Raw genomic sequence first — 21,767 nt, 5'->3', positions numbered from 1 at the left:
GATTCTCTCTTGTTGGAGATGGTCATTTCCTGGCACTTGTGTGGTCCCAATTTTGCTTGCCACTTGTCAGCCCACACTGGATATTGTCCAGGTGTTGCTGCATTTGGGCATGACCTACTTCATTATCTGAGGAGTCGTGATGGTACTGAACATTGTGCAATCGTAAACGAACATCCCCAATTCTGACCTTATGTTGGAAGGCAAGTCATTGATGAAACAGCTGAAATGATTTTCAACAACTGCAACCACCTTCTTTTGTGGTATTACTCCAACTAGCGGAGAGCTTTACCCCTTTTTTCCATTGACTTCATTTTTGCCAAGACTCCTCGATGCCACACTCTGACAAGTACAATCTTGATATCGGGCAGTCACCTATACCTCAACTCTGGAGTGCGTCTCTTTTGTTCATGTTTGCAACATGGCTTTAATGAGGTTAGGAACTGAGTACACTGGTTAAACCCAAACTAAGCGTCAGTGAGCAGGTTATTACTAAGCAAGTGTCACTTTATTAATGATTGCAATAGACTGATAGTGTCGTAATTGGCTGAGATAGACTGCTGATGGTGTACGGACCATGTCTGGGCAATTCTCCACATTTCCGGATAGATGCTAGTGTTTTAACTCTACTAGAACAGCTTAGCTAGGGGCACAGCAAGTCCTGGAGCACAAATCATCAGTGCTATTGCTGGAATATTGCCAGGGCCCATAGCCTTTGCAGTACCTGGCAGACTGGTACAAAAGGTGAAGTCACACGGGATCAGAGGTGAGCTGGCAAGATGGATACAGAACGGGCTAGGTCATAGAAGGCAGAGAGTAACAACGGAAGGGTGCTTTTCTGATTGGAGGGCTGTGACTAGTGGTGTTCCGCAGGGATCAGTGCTGGGACCGTTGCTGTTCGTAGTATATATAAATGATTTGGAGAAAACTGTAACTGGTCTGATTAGTAAGTTTGCGGACGACACAAAGGTTGGAGGAATTGCGGATAACGATGAGGACTCAGAGGATACAGCAGGATTTCGGTTGTTTGGAGACTTGGGCGGCGAGATGGCAGATAGAGTTTAAACCGGACAAATGTGAGATAATGCATTTTGGAAGGTCTAATACCAGGTAGGGATTATATGGTGAATGGTAGAACCCTCAAGAGTATTGACAGTCAGAGAGATCTAAGTGTACAGGTCCACGAGTCACTGAAAAGGGCAACACAGGTGGAAAAGGTAGTCAAGAATCCTACGGCATGCTTGTCTTCATTGGCCGGGGCATTGAGTATATAAATTGGCAAGTCATGTTGCAGCTGCATAGGACCTTAGTTAAGCCACACTTGGAGTATAGTGTTCAATTCTGGTCGCCACATACTAGAAGGATATGGAGGCTTTAGAGAGGGTGCAGAAGAGATTTACCAGGATGTTGCCTGGTATGGAGGGCATTAGCTCTGAGGAGAGGTTGAATAAACTTGGTTTGTTCTCACTGGAACAAAGGAGGTTGAGGGGTGACCTGATAGAGATCTACAAAATTATGAGGGGCATTGACAGGGTGGATAGTCAGAGACTTTTTCCCCAGGATAGAGGGGTCAATTACTAGGGGGCGTGGTTAAGGTGCGAGGGGCAAGGTTTAGAGGAGATGCACAAGGCAAGTTTTTTACACAGAGGGTAGTGGGTGCCTGGAACTCACTGCCGGAGGAGACAGTGGAAGCAGGGACAATAGTGATGTTTAAGGGGCATCTTGAGAAATACATGAATAGGATGGGAATAGAGGGATATGGACCCCGGAAGTGTAGAAGATTTTAGTTTAGACGGTAATGCTCGATCAGTGACTCCAGAAGCGAGATTGGATGACAATTGAAGGCTTTATTGGACTAGATGTTTCCCCCAGCAGCGCAGGTACAGAATGCAGCTGCTAGGGAGACACAGGCTCTCATACTCCGCCTTACTGGGAGGAACCAGCAGGCAGGCTTCACCAATGATATTGCTGCCTCAGGTACCTCCCACACCAGTGATCTTGCAGCCTGGGTACCGTAATACCCCTAGTACCGACTACCACATTCACCACCTGTTAAAAAAAGAGTCCGGCGGGGGGTGGTGGTCTCGCGTCATACAGTGGTAGAGGTTGAGGTTATGGTGGTACCTGGTATACATTAGTACAGAGTTTTGCCTCGTTACATGTCGCAACTATTTACAGTATTTATTTACATTCAAAATGAAGCAATTAGTCGATCGGGGGCCTGGCCGTCCTCTGCGATCGTCGCAGTTTCGGCGGTGATGCAGGCGCCGGCTCGGGCATCCGTGGCTCCGGGACAATGGCTTTGGTTTCTTCGGCAGCTTCATCACCCCTGGATGGGACCGGTGGGAGGACCGATCCGCCTGGGAAGGGGGCGGCTGTGGGGTGCGCCGGTAGGAGGGAGGGTGGGGGTGTGGGTGGGGATCCAGCGGGCGCCAGGTCCCGAAGGTAGACCGTATCCTGACGGCTGTCAGGGTACGCCACGTAGGCGTATTGAGGGTTAGCTGGAGGAGGTGGACCCTCGCGACCAATGGGTCCGACTTGTGCGCCCGCACGTGTTTGCGGAGCAGGATGGGTCCAGGAGCTGCCCACCAGGTTGGGAGCGAGGCCCCGGAGGAGGACTTCCTAGGGAAGACAAGGAGACGTTCGTGAGGTGTTTGGTTGGTCATGGTACACAGCAGTGATCGGATGGAATGGAGAACATCAGGAAGGACCTCCTGCCAGCGGGAGACTGGGAGATTCCTGGAACGTAGGGCCAGTAGGACCGTCTTCCAGACCGATCCGTTCTCCTCTCTAGAGGACCCCCAATCGCTGTGTATGTAGGCGGGGAAACCGAACAGTGTAAAGATACTGTGGAGGGCTTTTATGACGGTGGCTGCGGTCATGTCGGGGCAGGGGATGGCGAATGGGAACCGGGAGTACTCGTCAATCATGTTCAGGAAGTACGTGTTGGGGTCGATGGAGGGGAGGGGCCCTTTGAAGTCCATACTGAGGCGTTCAAAGGGACGTGAAGCCTTTATCAGGTGCGTTTTTTCTGGCCTGTAGAAGTGCGGCTTGCACTCTGCGCAGATTTGGCAGTTCCGGGTGGCGGTCCAGACCTCCTCGATGGGAGTAGGGCAGGTTGCGGGTCTTGATGAAGTGGAAGAATCGAGTGACCCCCGGGTGGCAGAGGTCCTCGTGGCGGGCCCGGAGTCGATCCACTTGTGCGTTGGCACATGTGCTGCGGGATAGGGCATCAGGAGACTCGTTTGGCTTGCCGGGACGATAGAAGACCTCATAGTTGGAGGTGGAGAGCTCGATCCTCCACCTTAAGATCTTATCGTTCTTTATCTTGCCCCGCTGTGCATTATCGATCATGAAAGTAACCGACCGTTGGTCAGTGAGGAAAGTGAATCTCCTGCTGGCCAGGTAATGCCTCCAGTGCCGCGCAGCTCTACTATGGCCCAGGCCTCCTTTTCAACCAAGGAATGGCGGATTTCTGAAGTGTGGAGGGTGCGTGAGAAGGCCACGGGTCTGCTCGCTTGGTTGAGGGTGGCCGCCAGAGCTACATCGGACGCATCGCTCTCGACTTGGAAGGGAAGGGATTCATCGATTGCGTGCCTTTGCAATGTCCACTTTGATGTGGCTGAAGGCCTGGCGGGCCTCTGCCGACAGGGGAAAAACCTTGGACTGAATTGTGCAGGGATGGGGGATGAATTGGAGCCGGCTGCGGGGGGGTTCCATGCTGCCCAAAGGGCTGCCGCGCGGTCGGGGACATACGCGCGGGCATTTAGGGAGGCCACATCCAGGGAGCTAGCATGGGCCTGTGCCTCCTTGAGGCCTGGTGTCTCTTTCTCTAGTAGCTGCTGACGGATTTGTGAGGACAGCATACCTGCAACAAATGCATCCCGGATCAAGAGTTCTGTGTGATTGCTGGCTGAAACTTGCGGGCAGTTACAGTTTCTACCTGACGCCAGGAGCGCAAGGTGGAATTCTTCCATCGATTCCCCGGGGATTTGTCGTCTCGTCGCTAGCAGATGCCGGGCGCAGACCTGGTTTACTGGGCGAATATAGTGTCCTTTCAACAGGGCCATCGTGGCCTCGAAATCGTCCGCATCCTCGATGAGGGTGTAGATCTCTGGGCTCACCCTCGAGTGGCGAACTTGCATCTTCTGCTCCTCCGTGGGTGTAGTTGTGGCTGTCCTGAGGTACCCGTTGAAGTATGCCAGCCAATGTTTGAAGGTCGCCGCTGCCGTTGCCGCGTGGGGGCTGAGTTGCAGACACAGCTTGATTCGGAGTTCCATTCTTTAAAAACTAGTCCAATAAATTGATGCTCGATCAATGACTCCAGAAGTGAGATTGGACGACAATTGAAGGCTTTATTGGACTAGATGTTTCCCCCCAGCAGTGCAGGTACAGAATGCAGCAGCTGGGGAGACACAGGCTCTCATACTCCGCCTTACTGGGTGGAACCAGCAGGCAGGCTTCACCAATGATCTTGCTGTCTCAGATACCTCCCACACCAGTGGTCTTACAGCATCAATCTGGGTACCCCTAGTACCCCGACTACCACAGACGGGGCAGCATGGTCGGCGCAGGCTTGGAGGGCCGAAGGGCCTGTTCCTGTGCTGTACTTTTCTTTGTTCTTTGTACCAAGTGTCTTCAGCCATTTCTTGGTATCATGTGGAATGAAACAAATTCTCCATGGCACCTCTAAGAGGCCAAACTGGTGGTGATTTAATCTGAGGATCACCACATCTCAGGCGAGGGGCAAGGTTGAGAAGGCAGGGCCTTCATGAATAACCTCGACCGGTCGGAGAATTGTACCTACTCTGTTGGCTTTGCTCTGCATCATAAACTAGCTGCCCAGCCAACTGAGCTAAACCGGCCTCAGGCATACTAGTAGTCCCATGCTGTAGCTTCACCAGGTTGACACCTCATTTTTAGGTATGTCTGGTGGTGCTCCTGGCATGCCCTCCTGCACTCTTCATGGAAACGGGGTTGATTCCCTGGCTTGGCAGTAATGGTAGAGTGGAGGATATGCCAGGCCATGAGGTTACAGATTATGGCTACAATTCTGTACCATTCTGTTGCTGCTAATGGCCCAGAGGGCCTCCTGGTTGCCCAGTCTTGAGTTGCTAGATCTGTTCGAAATCTATCCTAGTTACCCCAGTGGTAGTGCCGCAGAACACAATGGAGGTTGTCCACAATGCGAAGCGGGAGTCTGCCTCCACAAGGACTGTGCGGTGGTCACTCTTAGCAATACTTTATGGACAGATTCATCTGCGTTTGGCAGGCTAGTGAGGTAACTGTTCTACCCTCTTGGTTCCCACACCACCTGCCACAGACCCAGTCTAGCAGCTATGTCCTTCAGGACTCAGCAAACTCAGCCAGTAATGGTGCTACTTAGCCACTCTTGGTGGAACTGAAGGAACACTTCTCCATTGAACGCTGTTGAGTGAGATCGTTCCAGAAATGGTAAACAAAATGACTTTTCAAAAGCTACTCGGAAAACAATTTGTCTTTCTCTTGCCCTTTCCAAGGTGAAATAAAAGCCACGATAAAAATGGGAGTGCTGCTCTTTATTAGACGCGGTTTGGCTTTTTATGATCTAAGCAACAGAATTTATAAACTTTGATCTGTTTCTTACTTGTATCATTTCTTTGTTGCTATATAGCTCTGAATCGTTGCTTGGTGTATTTAAGCAGAATCTTTTGTTTACACCATAATTATAGATGTTGACCTTTAGTCTGTCTTAAGTGTCCAGTTTCAAAGCATTTCTGTCTTGTAATCAGTCCTTCGGAATTGAATAGAAAGTATTAAGTGGCTATGGGGTGTGTAATACTTAGATGTTAATTTCAATTGCAGAATATGTTTATGGTAAGTGGTCCACTAACTGACTGTGATGTTCAAAAACATTGAACCCTGTGCAGGTTAGGTGGATTGGCCATGCTAAATTCCACTTGGTGTCCAAAAAGGTTGGGTGGGGTTACTGGGTTACGGGGATAGGGTGGAGGTGTGGACCGGTGCAAACTCGATGGGCCGAATGGCCTCCTTCTGCACTGTAAATTCTATGTTTCTATGGTGTATATTTGCAGGTATTATTGTCAAGTTTCAGGTTGATCCCTTTATGCTGACTGCCATACCCCTCCTTATGAAAGTTATCTCAGTCACAGGAGGTGCCAGTTGTTTCTCAGGAAGTGAAAGCTGGTGGTCTTGTTCCTGCATCTCCCAGTAGCTAATTCAAGAACAAATATTCTGGGTGTTCATAGAATCCTGACAGTGCAGAAGGAGGCCATTCGACCCATCGAGTCTGCACCCACCCTCTGAAAGAGCACTCACCCAGGCTCCCCATCCAACCCCATAACCCCTCCTAACCCGCACAACCCTGGGCACTAATGGACAATTTAGCATGGCCAATCCACCTAACCTGCACATCTTTGGACTTGTAAAGTTCCCTTGTAAAAGTTCAAGAAATGGTTGATTTTTTGGAAGAGAAGTTGCCTCTTTTTTTCATGATCAGAAACTTGTATACCAGCAGGTGAACATTTTGCGCATATTTTTCTGCCTGCTGCAATGGCAGCAGTTGTGTCAGAATAGGTTCCACCCATCGTTTGTCCCTGACTCCGACAATCTTGTGGGATTCAGCTCATTGTCATAACTTTGTCAGATGCTGGAGCTGTTTACATTCCCTGCAAGCTGGTTGCTTGTGTTAGAGTGGAGAGAGGGATATTAATTTTTCTGGTGCTTTATTAGCAAAGCATGCGTCAGTACCATGTTAGCAAAGCATGCGTCAGTACCAAATGAAGTTTATTTTTTGTTACCTGTTGAATTTACTGGTTCATTGGTAAGGCACAAATGTGGGAAAATACATCATGTGATTGAATAGTGATATTTGCATTTGATGCCTTCTGCTATATTTGGGCAGATTTATACATCCAATGTCCATCCAGAAAATTTTCAAATTGATGGCAAAGGTTGGAAGAATGATCTCTCTGACTTCCACCTGCCATCCGCCTAGATTTAGATTCAATTTAAATTTAATACAAAGTCCACAATTTATTGTGTTTATTTTTCAGGCTCCCATTCAGCAGTTTGCGGATAAACTGAGTGGATACTTTGTCCCGTTCATTGTTGGGGTTTCTGTTGCCACTCTGATTGCCTGGATTATCATTGGATTTTTCAATTTTAACCTTGTGGAAGAATATTTCCCCGTAAGTATTAGCACTTAAGCAGAATGACATGTCTGTATAGCAGTGAATGCAGATGATTTGGTTAGAAACCTGAAATGTAGTCATTAAGACTAAAACAATGTCAATTCCTCATTTGTTGATGTAAATCAGTAGTGGCTCTGGGCATTGTTGCCTCAGGTACTCTTTTAAATGAAAATAGTGTGTAATATTATTAAAGATATAGATGTGTCATTACTCCTGATGATTTAGCTGGTAATGCCAAAGTATAATGGAGATATGCACATCAGAGCATCTCGGATGTTGCTCCCTCTGGCTGGTGTGTTTGTTTATTTTAGCTTGGGGAGATGAGACCATTACGAGGTGAGCCAAGGAATGCAGAGGCACATTTTGGGAAGCTGTGGAGAGAGGCAGTCTTGGAGAAAACTGGGGTGAAAAACAGGGTTTTGGATAAAAGGCTTTTGGAAGTGAAGTCTGATCTGGCAACCCTTGTGTTTTTTAGACTGCAGATAAAGACAGTTTTCTTTCCCAGTAGGACAGGGGGAAAAACGAGTAATATTTTAAAAGCAGAGCAGTCTTGTCGGAAGACAAAGAAGAGGCTGAAACAGCCGAGTTGAAGCAGCAATTTGAAGAGATTCAACTGAAGTCTGAAAGGATTCTAACAAGAGCCAGCACCTGTTCTGTACCACAAGTATTACTCTGGCGAGTCTGGGGCAGGACCAAAACAAATGCATATGATCACTGGCGATATGTGAACAGCGATCACATCTGTTCTCAATATTCGGAAAAAGCCCACTCATCCTTGCCTTGACCAAGTAGCACCGTGAACAGAATTAGGCTCATCCTGGCACATGAGGCCGTGGAGTTGACCATATAAAGGCCCTCCCTCCGAGCTTCGGTAGTGAATATAGAGCCTAACTCATTCTCCTATTTCACCCTCGCCCCGTTTAGTGGGAGGGATCAGGCAAGAGAATGTGGCTATGTAGGTCTGAGATAGACTCCCCAGCTGAGCCAAGGATAGAATCTTTTCCAGCAAGGAAGTAGTTGGAGCCACAGGAAAGAAAGGGAAAGCTTTGCGAGGGAAGTTGTGAACTTGAAAGTAAAGAAAAAGACTAGAACTGAAGTTTGCCTTCTAACTCTCTAAAGCTGGCAAACCTCCTCTCCACAAACAGGCCACCAACGTACTTCAATTTCCACGAGTTAAATGTTGAACCCAGCCCAGAAGGTAAGAAGAGATGATTAGGTGCATAGGAATTAGGAGCAGAAGTAGGCAATTAAGTCCTTCGAACCTGCTCTGCCATTCAATCAGATCATGGCTGATCTCTTCCTGGTCTCAAGTACACCTCCCTACCTGTTTCTCATATCCCTTTTTTTTACAGAAATATGTCTAGCTTCTTCTTGGAACCGTTTAATGACTCAGATTCTGAGTACTATGGGCAGCGAGTTCCACATATTCATGACCCTCTGCGAGAAGTAGTTTCTTGTGGGCAGCACGGTAGCATAGTGGTTAGCATAGTTGCTTCACAGCTCTAGAGTCCCAGGTTCAATTCCTGGCTTGGGTCACTGTCTGTGCGGAGAATGCATATTCTCCCCGTGTCTGTGTGGGTTTCTTCCGGGTGCTTCGGTTTCCTCCCACAGTCCAAAGATGTGCAGGTTAGGTGGATTGGCCATGCTAAATTGCCCTTGGTGTCCAAAAATTGCCCTTGGTGGGGTTACTGGGTTATGGGGATAGGGTGGAGGTGTGGGCTGGTGCAGACTCGATGGGCCAAATGGCCTCCTTCTTCTGCACTAATTCTATTATTCTATGATGATTCTCATCTCAGTTCTCAATCTATCGCCTCTCGACCTATATAGGTGACGTGTTATTCTGGATTGCCCCACAAGGGGTAACACTTTGTCGACATTTACTTTATCAATCCCATTTAGTTTCTTAAATACCTCAATCAAATCCCCTCTCATCCTTCTGAACTCCAGTGTGTATAAGCCCACACTGTTTAATCTCTCCTCATATGTCAAACCTTTCATCCCCAGTATAAATTTGGTGAACCACCTCTGAACTGCCCCCAATGCCACCACATCATTCCTCAAATAAGGAAACCAAAACTGGACACACTACTCCAGATGTGTTCTCACCAACACCCTATACAATTGCAACAGCACTTCTCTTGTTTTATACTCCAGTCCTTTTGCAATAAATGCTAAAATTCCATTTGCCTTTTTTATGACATGCTGTTCCTGCACACTGATGTTCTGTGATCCCTTTGGCCAGATGCATTTGAATCTGCTTTCCATTTAGATAATTTGCTTTTCTATTTTTCCGGCTAAAATGGATACCTCATTCTTACCTACATTAAACTCCATCTGCCAAATTTTGGCTCAATCTCCTAGCCTATCTTATTCCGTCTGTAAAATCTTAAACCATCTTAGTGCCTGCTTTCCCAGCTATTTAAATATCATCCGCAAATTTTGCTATGTTACACTCTGTCCCTGCTTGCAGATCATGTATATAGACTGTAAACAGTTGAGTTCCGAGGACTGAACCCTGCGGCACCCCGCTAGTTACAGTTTGCCAACCAGAGAAGGACCCATTTATCCTGACCCTCTGGTTTCTGTCAGTCAGCCAATCCTAAATCCAGTCTAGTACTCTATTCCCAATCCCCTGCGATCTCACCTTCTAGTTCAGTCTTTTATGTGACTTCTGGAAGTCTGGATATACCACATCCACAAATTGTAACAGATAGGGGCCAGTGAAGACAAGGAAAGGAGTTTAAAACGTTGTTGAACTGTTTCCAGATTCTAAGAAAGGGCACCACCACCGGGTTCAAGGACAATCCCAGGAGATAAGGGCCATGGTGTGCTAACTATGGCAAAGAGAGTGGATGTAGAATTACAGAATCCCTACTGTTCAGAAGGAGACAATTCGGCCCATTGAGTCTGCATTGACCCTCTGAAAGAGCAGCTTACCTAGCTAGGCCCACTCACCCGACTTATCCTTGTAACCCAGTAATTCCACCTAATGTTTGGACACCAGAACTCAATTTATCATTTGGGTTTAGAGTGATCCAATTTAGGGTCCAGAACACAGTTCAGAGCGCTTCTAAAATAAGATGGTGAGAGTCGAGGCTGGTGAGCAAAGCCAACAGAGAGTTAAGAAAATTTTTATCATCCCAGTTAGGAGCATAGATGTTGACCAGAACTACATAGGTGTTTTGACAGGGTGCCGCAAACTATTACATATCGACCATTGGGGTCAGCCACAATCTGGGATGAGTAGAATTTGACACTATTATTAATTAAAATCGCTGTGCCCCTGACCCTGCTGTTGAAAATAGAATGAAAAACTTGCCCAACCCATTCTTTGCGCAGCCTGCTCTGATCCTTAATACATCAATGGATTTCCTGCAAAAAAACAATCGCAGAGTTTAGGCTCATAGAATGAGCGAATACCCTCGACCGTTTTACAGAGCCATTCAAACCCCTAACGTTTCAGGTGATAAATCGGATTGAAGGTCACCCACCACGTCTCAAACCGACGTCCACCATTTCTAAGGTGGAATATTAAACAAGGGACATCGGTAAGACATAGCAAGAAGAGCCAACCAAGATGACCAACGAGCTAGTCACACAGTGACACAGTAACACAGTGTGTTAGAACACACTGGGCTAGTGCGCAATGAGTTCCAGCCCCACTGGTCCCAGAATCACAACACAAGTGAATTAACCAATAATTCTTGGAAAAATACCCAGTCTTTGGCTCTTGGCTGCCCCTCAGTACAGTCACCAGGTTTGTAATGGTAAACACAATTACTATTTATTTATTTATTACAAGAACTATAATGAAATCCATAGCAAATACAACGGGTTAACTATTATCCAATTCCTAATTTCCCGCTTTAACTTACTCCCCTATACACACATACAAGAGAGACGAGCACAGAGGGGAATGGAGACCAGCACAGAGGGGAAGGGATAAAAAAAATAAGCAACAGAGATAAAGAGCCTTTGTTTCAGAGGGGTGTTTCCAGCACTTTACTCCTGTTTAAACTTTGCTTTCAGTTTCTGGTTTTATTGTAGGTTCATTCCAGTACCTGCAGTTTCAGAAGTACTGCACCCACAGCCTTTCTGGAGAGGGAGAGAGAGAAGGTCTTGCCTTTGCCTGCAGCCTGTAATTGTTTTCCTGTAGAGTCACGCATTCAGGTTCTCTGCAGCCCCAGGAATACAACCTTTCTGGAGAAACAGTGAGAGAAGAGAGTAGAATCTTGTCTCTTAAGCAGCCAGGAGTCAAACTGAAACTCCTTGGGACTCTAAAAAGCATTCCATTGGGACAGGATCCAATCATCACTCGTTCCCGGGCAGAGTACGGCTTTTGGCCCATTCATTGACCACCAGCCAATCAATCAAACCGAGTCCCACCCCAACTCTCTCTATTGTGCTGACATGTCTGAAGCCTCCCATTCGAACCAGCAGGAACTAATATTCTCTGAATTCTGCTGCTTACGTAAAGATCAAAAGTAATAATAGGGAAATAGGAGAATAAACGGGAAGGACTCTGACAGGTGACTCAAAACATAGAGATCAGCAGATGCCATCTGAAAACTATATGTCACTTTGTGCATATCTTCCCCTTGTATAGTGCCACTGGATGCCAATGACTGTCATTATAAGGGAGTTGATGAATATTGGTGAGGTGCTGCTATTGGGCTACATTTGAAGCCTACTTGTGACAAGCGATTTTCAAATTTCCACAGCTCCTTTGGAAAGTTTGAAGTCCACCCACTACCCCCCGTATATTCTACCCATATGCTTTGTCCACTTACCGTCTCACTCTGTCTTGTTAAAGTGGCTGGACCTTTAAACTTACTTGGTTTACTGCAGCTAGTGCTATATTAAATGGGGTGTGACTTACTTAGCTTTGATTGAGCTGCCTTCCACTGTAGACCTCAGAAATCCGCTGCACTGGAGTGATCTCACCTGGCTTGAGCCATAAGGTCTGGTGAGATAGGAGTGGCTTCATTTGAAGTCAAAAACTAGGAACTCTCACCAGAAATTATGGGCCAATAGTTGGGTTTGTTTTTACAAACTACCTTGCTCCAAAGTAACAATTTACCTGTGGAGCACATTCCTTTTCTCTCCGATCATGGTTTGTTTGTTGCGGTTATTATTCCTGCCAAGTGAGACTGACTTGCTTGTTTTCATTTAGGGTTACAACAAAAGCTTGTCGCAACCAGAGGTGATTGTTCGCTTTGCATTCCAAGCCTCTATCACTGTCCTGTGCATCGCATGCCCCTGTGCATTGGGACTAGCAACACCTACCGCAGTAATGGTGGGAACTGGTGTAGGTGCACAGAATGGTATCCTAATTAAAGGTGGGGAACCATTGGAGATGGCACACAAGGTAGGTGCAATGAGAAACTATAAAGTCCTTGTAAGTTGGGACAAATGCTATATAATTGTTGTGTACATATAAACTAATATTAGGTGTTAAATTTTGTGGATTTTCCTGCTGGGGTCTGTTGTCCACTGCTACTTTGACATCTACATCTGGCATTTACTTTTCTAGTGATAGAGTAATAGTGTCAGATCCATATCACTGATACATATTATGAGGAGTGGAATGAGCAATGAGGAAACTAACTTTAAAAACAGGACATTTTGAAATAATTATCAGAAATGAATTGGGTCTGTTCAAATATTTTTCCTCCACAATTCGGTGAACTCAGAAGATAAATGATCACAACACTGATGCAGTGTCTCCCTGATGTGTTGAGTTCATAATACTGACTGATACATCCCAAGTATATGCGATAACAACTTGTATTGGGCGCCACGGTAGCACAGTGGTTAGCACTGTTGCTTCACAGTGCCAGGGACCCGGAGTCCCGACTTGGGTCACTGTCTGTGCGGAGTCAGCACGTTCTCCCCGTGTCTGCGTGGGGTTTCTCCAGGTGCTTCGGTTTCCTCCCACACGTCCTGAAAGATGTACTTGTTAGGTGAATTGGACATTCTGAATTCTCCTTCAGTGTACCCAACAGGAACCCTACGACTAGGGAATTTTCGCAGTAACTTCATTGCAGTGTTAATGTAAGACGACTTGTGACACTAACAAAGAATAGTATTATTATTTCTATAACACCTTTAACATAATGAAACACACTAAATTATATGGCGATATAATTTAAGAGCCTTAAATTATATGCAGGTGGTATTTGGGTGAATGACCAAAAGCTTGATCAAAGCAAGGTGGAGAAACAAAGAGGATTAGCAAAAGAATGCCAGTCCTTGGGGCAAAGCAGCATAAGGCACGGCCGTTAATGGTGGAGCAAATAAAATCAGGATGCTCAGATGAGTGCAAATATCTCCAAGGATTATAGGGATAGAGGAGATTGTAGACCCTGAGGGAGGAACGATGACATGGGATATGCAAACAAGGAAGAATTTTTTAAAATTATGGTGTTGCTTGTCCAGGGGCCAATGTAGGTCAACGAACGCAGGGATGTTGAACAGGATTAGCGTGATTAGGACACACAAGCAGCAGAGTTTTGAATGACCTGGGTTTAGGGAGGCTAGCTATTTCTTGGTTAAGGTTGGCTATGTAAATACATGCAAATGTATGTTCGCTGCACTGAGATAGAATCATAGGATTTACAGTGCTGTAAAAGGCCATTTGGCCCACCGAGTCTACACCGGCCCTTGAAAAAGCACCCTACTTAAGCCCACAACTCCACCCGATCCCAGTAACCCCATCTAGCCTTTGAATGCGAAGGGACAATTTAGCGTGGCCAATCCACCTAACCTGCACATTTTTGGACAGTAGGAGGAAACCCACGCAGACATGGGAAGAATGTGCAAACTCCACACAGACAGTCACCCGAGGCCGGAATTAAACCCGGGTCTCTGGAGCTGTGAGGCAGCAGTGCTAACCACTGTGCCACCGTGTTTCTGTTTCAGTTTGGATTGTTGAGCTGTACTGTAGTTGTACTGTAATATTTTAATGTTGCCATTTCAAGAACTCCACAAACTCTGAGCATAATTCTGAAACTAATTTCTGTACAATGCTATTATTGCTGAGGAAATTTTTTTTTCAAATGTTTATAATTCTCTATAATTTGTAATTTTTTTACAGGCTTAAGCCTGCAAATTGTATTACCTCCAGCCTATCTAGTCCACTCCCAGTAGTATTTCTAGAGGAACATTAGCAGAAACCACACAAGAAATTGATTACATTTTTTCCCAAAACCTGGGAGAAAAATGGGTCAATGAGAATAGAGTATACTTCTTTTTCTTTCCAATTAGCCTAACAAAAACCTTATTTTCATTGACCCCATTGTGCCAGTCCTCTGCTTTGATCGTCTACAGTAGCAAAGTTGCAGCCTCTTGGCTTGGTACTCTCGCTAAAATTGCAACTGGGTGGACGTTTCTCTTTGCAAAGTCACAATAAGCTTCTTAGATTGAATGTTCTGAATTTAAATACAGTTAAGGAACGGATTGGACTGCACTGTACTGACTTTGATGTTTCAGTGGAATAATAATGTTTCTGTCTTATTCAGATTAATACAGTAGTTTTTGATAAAACTGGAACAATCACTCATGGAACACCAAGAGTGATGAACCTGAAAATGCTGTCAGAGAGTAATTACATATCTCGGAAGAAGCTGTTGGCCATTGTTGGCACCGCAGAAACAAACAGTGAACATCCGTTGGGTGTAGCAGTGACAAAGTACTGTAAGCAGGTATTGTCCTCTTCCTTTGTTTTATTATTGTCAATTCATCATGAGTAAATTTGCGATCAAGGGTGTTTTTTTAAAATTCAGAAGTCAATCGGCAAAACTCGTGGTATTGCTGTATTTTTAGGCTGGACAAGTGCTTTCAGTATAAAACATCACTTGTCAGTCAGGAGTACAGAAGGGAAAGGCAGACAGGATGGAAAATTGCACGTGAAAGGTAAAAGGAACTGTAAACGTAGTGTTTCATGTCAAAACGTTACCCTGGTTTTATTCAAAGGGAAATAAAATAATGGACAATGTATGGTTTGCATACATCCCAGACTAATTTCCATGATTTCAGACTAGTCTTGGAAGGCAATGCCCAAAAGCTGGAAAATTCCTTCCCTGTTGGGAAATTATACATGTGACACAGCTCAGATCAGGAAGCGAGCAGAGCAGGGATTAAAACATGAATTTTCCTGTTCTTGTCACAGGACAACTCTCTAAATAAATCTATATTTTTGTTAACTGGGGACGTGGAAATTCACCAAAGCACTGGGATGTAGCTGTCTTCCATAGTTTTCTAAAGGAGATAGCTAGTACCACTTTCATGTTCAGTAAAGGCTGGACATCTATGATCTTAACCATTTGGAAAAGGCTGGCAATGCCGGAACATTTTTAATATCCAATGGCACTTGGTGCCAACCATTTTTGGAGGGTGTTATAAAAAGACTTTTCCTGTTGGTGAGCAGAGACCAGAAAATTACCACAGCCTGGCATCCTTCCCTTATGCTTCCTCTTATCCTTCCTTATTTCAGCCTTAGCTTCTCTCCTGCATTTGAGATACTCTTCCTGATTTCTATTACTATTATTATTCTGACATGTATTATATGCCTCTTTTATTTATTCCTTCTTTTCTCTTCTGTGACCGTGATCATCCAGGGTACTTTAGCTTTGGATACCCTGTCTTCATTTCTCATGGATATATACCTAGCTTACACCCTATTAATCTCTCCTTTGAAAGTCTCCCATTTTTCATCCACTGTTTTCATCCACTGTTTTATCCATCAAAATGCGCTTCCAATCAACATGCTCCAGTTCAATGTTTGACCCCGAAAACTTGCTCTTTTCCAGTCAGTGGGATCTAAATCTGTGACTGATTTTTATCCCTTTCCAACTTAATATTGAACCCTATTATATAGTGATCACTATTTCCCAACTGCTCCCCACTCTGAAGTTCTCCACCCGGCTTGCCTCATTTACTAGGATCAGATCCAGCACAACTTCCTCCCTGGTAAGACTGGAAATGTACTGTTCCAGAAAATTCCCCTGCGCGCACTGCAGTAGTTTATGCTCTTACCTGCCGCACACTCTACCCCAGTCGACCTTGGGGTAATTGAAGTCCCCAACTATCACAACTCTACTTCTCCTTCAGCTTTCCATAATCTTCCTACAAATGCTCTCTTCTACTTCCTCCCCACTATAATAAATGCGATGTAACCGCTCCCTTCCTGTTTCTCACCTCCAACCATATATATTCTAATTCAGGGACACCTCGTTCAAGGGCTGTCATACTATCATTGATCGAGACTGCCACACCTCTTCCTTTTTACACACCCTGTTTCTACTAACAACTTTATAAACAGGGATGTTAAGTATCTAGCCTTGTTCTGGCTTGATCTACGTTTCTGTCGATGCTACTCTCGAATAATTTCTCTTACTAGTTCCCCATTTTGTTCACTATACTCCATGCATTTACATACATACAATTTAACCCAGCCGTTATCCTTCATCTATTTCTTGCCCTTTTCGAGGCAATCATTTATTTGTTCACTCTCAACACTCAAGCCTTCCCTCACTTCCTTCTCTCTTTTGCACTCACTGATACTTCTGAAACTAGACCCATTAGTCAACCCCCCCCCCCCCGAGCAAGTTTAAACCCACCCCCTTTATACTGTTTTACTATTTACTTTCTCATCCAGGCGATTAGTCCCATTTCGGCTCAGGCGGAGCCCATCCCTTCCGAACAGCTTTCTCCTTTCCCAAAGGTGACCCCAATGTGCCAAAAAGCTAAACCCCTCCTTTCTACACCATCCCTCAAGCATTTAGCACCCTGATCTTCCTTCGCCTGAAGAGCAAGGCTCTTGGCACAGGGTGCATTTCTGAGATTACTACCCTCGAGGTCCTCCGTTTTAACCTGTTCCCTAACTCCTGAAACTGGTCCTGCACGACCTCCAAGCTGCCCATCGCCAATTCTTTGGTTCCCAAATGGACCACAACTTCTGGTGGTTCACCCTCCCTTTCCAGAAGTTTATCTAGCTGATCTATTATATCCCGAACCCGTGCACCCGAGTGACAACAGTCCATATGAAATCATGATCTCAGTTGCAAACTTTACTGTCTATCCTTGAACTATTGAGTCACCCACTACTACCACCTTTTTAATCTGCCAACCAGCCTCCCTCTCTTTTCTCAGAGTAGCCTCGGGCACCAGGGTACTGTGGTTTTCCCTCGAGTCATCTACCCCTGACTCAGTGGTGCTGCTCACTTCATAGACATCTAAAATTTCATACCTATTAGACAATTCCATGGAGTCCTCTGTTTCCTGGACCTGCTGACTTGTTTCCTTTCGACGGATGGTCACCCACTCTCCTGCTATCCCTTCACTCCTCCTTGTCTTCCTATCACAATTTGAAGTCTTACAACACCAGGTTAAAGCCCAACAGGTTTGATTCAAACACGAGCTTTCGGAGCGCAGCTCCTTCCTCAGGTGAATGGTTTGGAGTGGTTCCTATCACAATTTGGTGTGACCACCCTCTGGTATGACCATAAGACATAGGAGCAGAATTAGGCCACTCGGCCCATCGAGTCTGCTCCGCCATTCAATCATGGCTGATATTTTCTCATCCCCATTCTCCTGCCTTCTCCCCATAACCCCTGATCCCCTTATTAATTAAGAACCTATCTATCTCTGTCTTAAAGATACTCAGTGATTTGGCCTCCACAGCCTTCCGCTGCAAAGTGTTCCACAGATTCACCACCCTCTGGCTGAAAAAATTCCTCCTCATCTCTGTTTTAAAGGATCATCCCTTTAGTCTGAGATGGCGTCCTCTGGTCCTAGTTTTTCCTACAAGTGGAAACATCCTCTCCACGTCCACTGTATCCAGGCCTCGCAGTATCCTGTAAGTTTCAATAAGATCCCCCTCATCCTTCTAAACTCCAACGAGTACAGACCCAGAGTCCTCAACTGTTCCTCAAAAGACAAGTTCTTAATTCCAGGGATCATTCTTGTGAACCTCCTCTGGACCCTTTCCAAGGACAGCACATCCTTCCTTAGATACGGGGCCCAAAACTGCTCACAGTACTCCAAATGGGGTCTGACCAGAGCCGTATACGGCCTCAGAAGTACATCCCTGGTCTTGTATTCTTCTCCTCTTGACATGAATGCTAACATTGCATTTGCCTTCTTAACTGCCGGCTGAACCTGCACGTTAACCTTAAGAGAAATGTGAACAAGGACTCCCAGGTCCCTTTGTCCTTCTGCTTTCCGAAGCACTTCCCCATTTAGAAAATAGTCTATGCCTAAATTCCTTCCAAAGTGCATAACCTCACACTTTTCCACATTGTATTTCATGTGCCACTTCATTGCCCACTCTCCTAGCTTGTCCAAATCCTTCTGCAGCCCCTTTGCTTCCTCAATACTATCTGTCCCTCTACAGATCTTTGTATCATCTGCAAACTTAGCAACAGTGCTTTCAGTACCTTCTTCCAGATCATTAATGACAGTTCCAGAAAACCCTCTTCCTTTTGTATGGTACACAATGAAGAAAGTCGCTACTCCAAAGTCGCTGTTCAAGGACTGCGACCCTCTGGCACATCGTGCAGATGTGACTGTCCTGGATGTCATGTGGATTCAAAACCTCCCACATTTTGCGTGCCACACACAACACAAGCTTTCTCAGAGTTTCTGCTATCTTTACTGATCAATCTCATGCACACTGCTGAGGCTCTGCTGTTTTTAAGCTACAAACAATTATCTAACAGCTTCTCTCTCTCTCTCTTTTGGTTTGAGGAGGAGGGGAAGGGAAGCTGTACAGCAATGTTCGGGGCTTTACTGATCTTTGACATCGGTCCCTCCACAGTCCCCTTCTCAGTTGTGCTGAGTGAGCTTACTTCTTCCAAGATATTCCTGTCTCTCACTACCCGCCTCTCAGGAGTTTTAACTGACGAGATGACATGCACCGGGTAGCAAAATACTGCATGTAATATTTAAGTTACCGTGTGACTCTAGTGCATAATGATTCTCTGCAGTGTGAACAATTTTATCTCCCTCAGTATTGTGTTGCGGAGGAGCTGTAGTCTGATGAATCCATGCCCTAAAGTTCATCCATCAGATGGCAGTGAGCGATTAATTATCCCTGTCCTTTTCCTTTGAAATTTTTGGAAATATTTTTTCTAGGCAACACTGATTCAAGATGTACAGATCTTTGCGACCTGAACATAAGAATTTGGAGCAGGAGTAGCAATTCAGCCCCTCAAGCCAGCTCTGCCTTTGAATATGATCATGGCTGATCGCATCTCGGCCTCATCTCTACCTTCCTGCCTGCTCCCCATGACCCTTTGTCCCTCTATTAATTAAAAACCTTTCTATCTCTTCAAATTTGTTTCGTGTTCCAACATCCACTGCACTCTTCGGTCGAGAATTCCACAAATTCAAGACCCTTTGAGTGAAGTAATTTCTCCTCATTTCTGTTTTAAATCTGCCACCCCACTCTAGAATGTCCAGCAAGGGGAAACATTTGCTCTGTGTCTATCCTGTCAATCCCCTTAGGCATCTTGTATATTTCAGTTCCATCTCCTCTCATTCTTCTAAACCCCAGGGAGTATAGGTCTGTGCTGCTCAATCTCTCTTCATAAGACAAGTCCTTCATGCCTGGAATCAATCAAGTGAACCTTCTCTGAACCATCTCCTTCCTCAAGTAAGGGGACCAAAATTGTGCGCAGTACTCCAGAGCAGTCTCACCAATGCCCTATATAGTTACAACAGCACCTCCCTACTTTATACTCAATTCCATTAGCAATGAATGCCAAAATTCAATTTGCCTTCCATAAAGGAAATTGAAAGCCCCTTTTGCAGCCGGGGTCCATCGGATGGCCTTTAAATTTGAATTTTAGTAGATCTCGATTGGCGTTGTTGACAAGAATTTGCACGACACATTGGGCTGAATTTTACATGCCCTGGTGAGCGTGTTTCCTGCAGTGGGGAGGCACATAAAATGGGGTGGGTGCGATTCCCACCTTCTTACCATCCACCCTGGAGCTCATTCCCACAAACGGCTGGTGCGGTGAGAGCCGAAATTGGCACCGCACCCGCCAAATTAACATGACCGATTAAAGGTCAATTATGCAATCAATAATACAGTAGTCCCCCTTTATAACGCGGGTGTTGGGGTCCAAGACCCCCACCCGCGTTGTAACCGAGCCGCGGATATCCACGATGGGGGTTTTAAATTTATTTAAAAATCTATGCTAGCGCTTCCCATTGTGAGTCTAGGGGGGGCGGGGGGAGAGGTCAGACCCCCGTAGACTCACAATGGGAAGCGCTAGCATAGATTTTTAAATAAATTTAAAACCCCCATCGTGGATCCAATTAAAATTTCAGCGGCCGGCTCACTTTGATCCGGAGAGAAGCTGCTCTCAGTGAAATAATCAGCCGGCCGCTGAAATTGACACTGCCCGCTGCTCTCTCCCTCCAATCCAACTTTTAAGTTTTAATGTTTCTGATTGGAGGGAGAGAGCAGCCGGCAGTGTCAATTTCTTTTTTTTTCCTCCGGCTTGCCCCCTCTCCCCCCACATCCTCCAACTAGACCCCTCTCCCCCAACACCCTCCAGCTCGCCCCCTCTCCCCCCACACCCTCCGGTTCGCCCCCACATCCTCCAACTAGACCCCTCTCTCCCCCCCCCCACACCCTCCGGCTCGCCCCCTCTCCCCCAACACCCACTGGGCTCTGTCTCCTCCTCTCCCCCAACACCCACTGGGCTCTGTCTCCTCCTCTCCCCTCCCCCCCCCCCCCCCCCCCCCCCGGCTCGCCCCCCCCCCCCCCCCCCCCTCTCCTCCCCCGTCCCCCAACACCCGCAGGGCCCTCCTCTCTCCCCCAACACCCGCAGGCGGGTCTCCCCCACACCCGCAGGGGGGTCTCCCCCACACCCGCAGGGGTGTCCCCCCACACCCGCCCCCCCTCCTCTCCCCCCCAACAGCCGCCCCCCTCCTCTCCCCCCCAACACCCGCCCCCCTCCTCTCCCCCCCAACACCCGCCCCCTCCAACACCCGACCCCCACCCAACACCCGACCCCCCTCCAACACCCGCCCCCTCCTCTCCCCCCCTCCTCTCCCCCCCTCCCCTCCCCCCCCCCCGCCCCCCCTCCTCTCCCCCCCCACACCCGCCCCCCCTCCTCTCCCCCCCCACACCCGCCCCCCCTCCTCTCCCCCCCAACACCCGCCCCCCTCCTCTCCCCCCCCCAACACCCACCCCCCCTCCTCTCCCCCCCCAACACCCGCCCCCCCTCCTCTCCCCCCCTCTTCCCCCCAACACCCGCCCCCCCCCTCCTCTCCCCCCCCCAACACCCGCCCCCCCTCCTCTCCCCCCCAACACCCGCCCCCCCTCCTCTCCCCCCCCAACACCCGCCCCCCCTCCTCTCCCCCCCCCAAACACCCCGCCCCCCCTCCGCTCCCCCCCCAAACACCCGCCCCCCCCTCCTCTCCCCCCCCAAACACCCGCCCCCCCTCCTCTCCCCCCCAAACACCCGCCCCCCCTCCTCTCCCCCCAAACACCCAACCCCCCTCCTCTCCCCCCCCAAACACCCGCCCCCCCCTCCTCTCCCCCCCCAAACACCCGCCCCC

General features: G+C 47.1%; 1 protein-coding gene across 4 annotated transcripts in view; it reads left to right on the top strand.

Annotated features, from left to right (window-relative positions):
- The window catches only part of atp7a (ATPase copper transporting alpha), a 144,011-nt gene that overhangs the window by 98,861 nt on the left and 23,383 nt on the right, over window positions 1–21,767 (top strand). For all 4 annotated transcript variants that reach the window (XM_038774531.1, XM_038774532.1, XM_038774533.1 and 1 more), the window contains 3 exons: window positions 7,053–7,187; window positions 12,364–12,558; window positions 14,711–14,893. In XM_038774531.1, coding sequence (XP_038630459.1) covers window positions 7,053–7,187; window positions 12,364–12,558; window positions 14,711–14,893 — 513 coding nt within the window. The remainder of the gene's footprint in view (window positions 1–7,052; window positions 7,188–12,363; window positions 12,559–14,710; window positions 14,894–21,767) is intronic.

The sequence above is a fragment of the Scyliorhinus canicula genome, chromosome 17 (genome assembly GCF_902713615.1).
Source record: "Scyliorhinus canicula chromosome 17, sScyCan1.1, whole genome shotgun sequence".
NCBI classification, from domain to species: domain Eukaryota; kingdom Metazoa; phylum Chordata; class Chondrichthyes; order Carcharhiniformes; family Scyliorhinidae; genus Scyliorhinus; species Scyliorhinus canicula.
The sequence above is the reverse complement of the archived record's forward strand: the minus strand, read 5'-3'. Positions and strand labels throughout refer to the sequence as shown.